Source organism: Juglans regia, chromosome 12 (assembly GCF_001411555.2).
Source record: "Juglans regia cultivar Chandler chromosome 12, Walnut 2.0, whole genome shotgun sequence".
NCBI classification, from domain to species: Eukaryota; Viridiplantae; Streptophyta; class Magnoliopsida; order Fagales; family Juglandaceae; genus Juglans; species Juglans regia.
In genome coordinates this window covers 10,539,114-10,545,209 of record NC_049912.1, presented here as the reverse complement: position 1 = coordinate 10,545,209, position 6,096 = coordinate 10,539,114, and the positions used below count along the sequence as shown (strand labels likewise).

The 6,096-nt window shown below is 42.3% G+C and overlaps 1 protein-coding gene across 1 annotated transcript; it reads right to left on the bottom strand.

Moving 5' to 3' along the window:
- Window positions 1-3,611: 3,611 nt before the first annotated feature.
- LOC109020908 lies at window positions 3,612-4,358 on the bottom strand. Its single transcript, XM_019003441.1, has one exon. The coding sequence runs from the start codon at window positions 4,356-4,358 to the stop codon at window positions 3,612-3,614; it is 747 nt and encodes a 248-aa protein (XP_018858986.1).
- Between the last annotated feature and the right edge of the window lie 1,738 nt (window positions 4,359-6,096).

Sequence of the window (6,096 nt, the reverse complement as noted above, 5' to 3'; positions counted from 1 at the left end):
ATCACGAATTTAACCTTCCATAATCATGTTAGGATACTGATAGATCATATCAAATCATGCTTAGGACATGCCATAGCTAAACTTCCAATTAAAAACATTCAATCATTCAAACCTTCCTTAATTGACCCGATTTTGCATTAAGCATCATAACCTTCTCAAAACTCAACCAAATTTCATACCAACACTTGGAAAAAAAGCTTGACATGCTAGATAAGATCAAAAGGAAGAAAAATTACAAATTTTGTGGCCTTCCAAGCTCTCTAGACTGCCTTACACAAGAACACTCAAGAACTCACCAAAACTCACTCGGTTTGCACTCTTTTGATCTCTAAGAGGGGGAAATGCTCTCAAGGCTCAAGATGATGCTTGGAGCTGTGGTGTGGGTGAAATTAGAATGGAAGGGAAGTATTTATAGGTGGCTAAGGGTTGAGGGATGTTGGCTTGGGTGCTTGGTGATTGGGTGAAGTGAGAGGTGCTTAAATCTGGAAATTTCCAGATTTGCTTGCATGAGCTTAGGTCACTTGTGCAGAATGGAATAATGCCATAAACCACCACCATTTCCTCACCACAGTAGCTGCAAGAGTCCTGTAGATGACGCCAGGTCATGGGGCATCGTTTGGATGGCAGAAGATCCCTCAAACCACTCTTGAAAACAGGTGGATGAAGGTAGTTTTGTGGTGGCAGAAAATCAGTTCGGTTTTGGATCTTTTTGGACAGCAAAAATGAGTCAAAATCCTTCATGATGGTCATGGGACTTCTTGGTGATTGGGTGGAGAAGGAGGTGGCATGGGGTGGTGGTGCAAACCATGGCAGGAGGCTGGTTCATACTCAATCCAATTGGTTCCTACACAAACTAGACCAAGGTGCACCCAATTTGGTTCTTTGAGTTGGTTGATGCAACCAATTTTGTCCAAGGCTCAAACTGAGTTTTGGAGGGTCTCATAAGGTGTTTAAGCACCATATTACCCTTGAGGATAAACCACAAAAATGTTGGACCCAAGGGCAAAACAGCCCAAGCATTAAAAAGGGCAATGCACAAAACCGATTGAAGCATGGTTTGGGCTTGTTATGTCATTTTTTCTTAATGACATGTGGAATGGTTTAGCTAGGGTATTAACATGTTCTAATCATGGTTTAATGGAGTATTAATTCAAGAAAATTTGAATTAAAAAGTTTAAGAAAAGATTAAGCAGGATTGAGCTTCAAAGCATAGCTTAAAGTGCACTAACCTCAAGTATGATGGTTAATGGCCTTAGCAAATTTTCAAAACTTAATTTGGGTACTTTGAGTGTGATTTGGGCTTAAGGAAACCAATGGTTTGGTGTATTGGGCCTTTGGTCTTTGAATGGTAAAATGAGTCCAAAATGGCTATGGGCCATATGAGCTTGAAAAGGGCCAAGTGTCCAATCTACACCAAAAGCCTTATGCCTTCCTATACTTGGACCAAGACTAGCCTTCACTTCCTAAGGGCTTGGTTCAAGTTTTTTTTTTTTCCTTGGGCTAGGCCCATGAATGTACTTGGGTCCTAAAAAGCCTCACCAAAATTACTAATGGGCTTGCCTCTCTAATCCTTAGCTCATTAACACTAAGTACCAACATTAATGCTAATCCCACTATCAACCTTAATGAAAGTGATTAAACCATAATTAAAAGCTTAATCTAGAGTACTTAAGGGTTAATCAAAAGTTAATTAAGCGGGGTGTTACAATGGGGTGCTACGTCTGAAGGATAATGTTTGCAGCTCCTCGGCATCCCACACTCTAGTCACCTTGGAATCGTGGTACTGTAAATTGAAAGACTGGTCTTCCAAATTCTTCTATGTATCTAGCCTTGGATCGGAGTTTCTGGTAGGCCAGGTGAACCACTGGGAGATCCCAATATGGACAGACTGGGGAAAAGTCCTGGAAGACAAGGATGTGCGTCCCATAGTCACTCTTTATGAAGTGAAGCGCATTGCAATCGTGTGAGAATGAATGCAAAACCATCCTGACAACATTTCCTCCAAGGTCCTCCTTTATGAGGAGAGTTTAAGGAGCTCTCTGCCCTTTGGGACACCTTCCTTCTGATGATACGCCGGTTGCTATGCGGCCCGAAGTTACTCCCTCGGACCTTCCTCTACCAGACAAAGGGAAGAAAGCTAGTTAGGAGAGTGTTCAGGCTGAGGACAAGCCTCTTCCCAGGTTACCAAACCTCTTAACGCGGGGATCGGCCACTTTGGAGGCCAGCCATTCCATGATTGTGGTGGTACTAGCGACGGTTGTGGCCAGTGAGCTAACGAGCAGTTTTCCTCTGGTGTCTTTTTCGGCAGTGACTATTGAGGAGTCCGGGGGCAAAGTCGAGATGGACTCCTTCTTCTAGAGTATTTTTGCATCTATCACTCCTGATGAGGGACAACATTCTTTTTCATGGATCTCTCCTTCTTCTTCGTCCAGTTCCGGAGTTAAGAGTCATTCTCTTGAGGTAGCTAATGTAGGGGTGGAGGCTACTTCTAGAAACCATGTGGAGGTAGGAGATCATATAGGAAGTAAGTCCCTTCAAAACATTTCCGTCCTTGGGGTTTCAAAGAGTCCTATTGTGGATTCTTCTGTTCAGGTTTCACCCCTAGAGAGGGTCATTTTCAGCATATTCCAGCCAACGATGGTTTGTGGAGTCCAGTCATCGACCCACCCATCATGGTGGAGTTCCCTAAAGGTGGTGGCTCCGTAGGTGATGTAGCCGGCGACAGTCCAAGTGATGAACTACTCACTCGGGCTGAGTATCCACTAGGGGAAGACTTTCTTCAGGATGCTGTGTTCAGCCCCCGTCCGGGGGGTTTGAGCAGAGACCCACCTTCTCCCACTGAAGTCCATGTGGGATTGCCTGAGCTTGCAAGCCTTGCATAGGCCCTTCCTTCTTTGTCCTGGCTAGGCATAGAAGGCAGCTGAGAGGAAGCCATTGGCTGGGTTGTTGAGTACTTGTCGGGATTTTTTAGGAGTTTCGACCGCTTCTTTCCGGCCTTTTACCTTTCTTTCCTTTTGTTTTTTTTTAGTCTTTTCTTTATGTTGCCAGGGCACTTCTCAGCTTGCGGCCTTCATTATGGATGATCAGGAGGCTGCCGTTTAGGAGAACTTAAACTGTGCTCACAACAAAAAGGAGGAGAGGAAACAACTGAAGCACAACCTCAAGAGGACAAGACTCAAGACTCTCAGCAACTTCTCTTCCTCTACATCACTCAATGAACTGTTAATAATAACTGGAAATGTAAAGTCCTAGCCCAAGAAAGCGTATCTTAAATTTGATGGAAGTGGCATGAGTTCAAGCTTAGGGGACATCGGCTGAGATGAGTGTAGCTTTTCCACTTTTGGTTTTATTGAGGGAGAAAGGAATGGTGTAGCTTCCAAATATTTCTCACACTCCCTATCCTCTTCATCTTTGGATTCAATAGATGTAGAGTGAGTAAGACATTCCTCAAGTGGTAGTTTTGGAAATTCAGTTCCATAAGTCTCGTCGGCCTTGACCATGTCTCAGTCGCTTATTTGAAAGCGGGAATGTACCTCGGAAGGGAATTCCATAGATTTAAATACATCAAAAGTGACCTACCCCTCGACGACCCTCAAAATGAGTTTCCCTTTCTAGACATCAATTAAAGTTCTCCTCATCGCTAGAAAAGGATTGCCAAGTATTAAAGGGATCACCTTGTCCTCCTTTATATCAAGTACAATGAAGTCGGCGGGGAAGATGAACTTGTCAACTTTCACTAGTACATCCTCAATGAGTCCTCTCGGGTATTTTATAGATCTGTCTGCCAACTGTAGAAAGATGGTGGTTGGATTTACTTCTCCAACACCCAGTTTCCTGAAAACAGAGAGAGGCATTAGATTAATACTTGCCCCTAAGTCACATAAAACTTTATCAAAATAAGAATTTCCTATAGTGCAAGGGATTGTGAAACTCCCCGGATCTTTCAACTTAGGCGGCAGCTTCTTTTGTAAAATTGTACTGCTCTCCTCGGTCAGCATCACAATCATATGCTCCTCCAACTTCTGCTTGTTTGATAATATATCCTTCAAAAATTTTGCATATTTAGGCATTCTCTCTAAGGCTTCAATGAGAGGAATATTAATGTGCAATTGCTTAAATATACTCAGAAATTTAGAGAACTGATTATCAATTTTATTTTTCTTTAATCTTTGCGGAAAAGGAATTGGTAGATCATAAATTGAAGGAGAATAAGTTTCTAAAGTAAACTCCCCAGATTTCTTGGATTTTGCAGCCCCTTTATTCTCTCTGGTCTTCTCAGCTTGTTGGTCGGTCGCCTCCCAATCGGTTTGTTTCACATCATCCTCGGTTTCCTTCTTCTTGGTCTCCACATTTTGCATCTCCCTCGGTACCTTCTATTTGTGGCTGGTCATATGTCCGCCCACTTTGCAATGTTATGGCTTTGACATGCTCCTTCGGATTGGTCACAATATTGCTCAGTAAAGTCCCTATTGTCCTCTCGGTAAGCATGTTGGAGAGTTGACCGATTTGCTCCTCAAGATTGCGGATGAATGCTGAGTTGTTTTGGATCACCATATCAGTCTTTTGCATGTACTATATGAACATATCCTCAAGTGCCAGCTTCTTCTCTTGCTGTGGAAACTGTTGAGGTGGTCTAAATAGCCCTTGGTTATTGCTCCATGAAAAGTTAGGATGATTTCTCCATCCGGGATTGAGCATGCTTGAATAAGGATTGTTTTGACGTTGGAAATTGGATACGTAGTGGGCTTGTTCTTGACTCAGTTGGACAAAAGGATTCCCCACTTGGCAATCTACACTTGAATGATTTCCTGCACAATGATCATAAACAACATTAGTTTGAATAGTATTAACGTTTATCTTACCTAATTGTTGTGAAAGATTTTCCATCTACGCCGCCAATGTGGTAATAAAATCAAGTTAAAAAACTCTAGTCGCCTTTCTTAGCATTGCTCTCTTTACAGACCATTGATAATTGTTGGACGCCAATTCTTCCAGAAGTCCATATACGGCTTCATGGGTCTTACTCATTAATGCTCCACCAGCAGCTGCATCAACCATAAATCGATTTGTGGGTCACAAACCATTGTAGAATGTCTGTACTTGAAGCTAGGTGGGGAGGTTGGGATGTGAACACTTGCACAATAAGTCTTTGTATTTCTCCCGCGCCTCATACAATGATTCACTCTCAAATTGGGTGAAGGTAGTAATATCATTCCTTAATTTAGTTGTCTTGCCCAGAGGGAAATATTTTGCTAAAAATCTTTATGTCAACTCCTCCTAGGTGGTGATGATGTCAGGCGACAAAGGACAGAAGCAAAGGACATTCCCTGATAAAAATTTTTCCTATCCTACGTTGATTGTTTCCCTGATTCGTCTGTTGGGAACCTGGAGGTGGGTTAAGCTTCTTGTTGTCCAACAGAAGCAAAGGACATTCCCTGATAAAATGTCTGGTCTTTCTGCATTGAAAACATGCTCCTATTTCCTTTTTGCACTCTCCAGAGTGTACGCGATTACAAAATTTACAAGGGTTACTAGATTGATTTCCCTGTAAGTGTCTGGTATTCCCCTTGTTTCTCTTCTTCCATGGCCCTTGATCCATACCCGAGGATCCTTGTGGAGTAGCTCTCTTTCTCTATTCTAGTAATTTCGTTCCTCTTTTAATATTTTGCTCAACTAACATCGCCTTATGCATTAACTTTGAAAACTCTGAATCTAAAGAACCATAACCCGTTCATATATCTTATAATTTAAACCTTTTTCAAATTTTTTGGCCTTCTTCTCTTCATCTGGAATTAGATATGAGGCGAAGCGTGATAATTCTGCAAATTTTTCAGCATATTGGCATACAGTCATGGTCCCCTATACTAAGTTGGTGAACTCTCAAACTTTGGCTTCCCTATCATCTTTAGGGAAGAAACTATCAAAGAGATTCTACTTAAAGTGAGGCCAGCTAGCTACTCCTGTCCCTTCAGCTTCCCTAATGTCCTTCTCAGAATTCCACCACCTCTTTACTTCCCCAGTCAATTTAAAGGCTGCGAATCGTACTTTCTGCTAATCGGTGCACTCTAGGACACTAAATATCTCTTCCATCTCTTG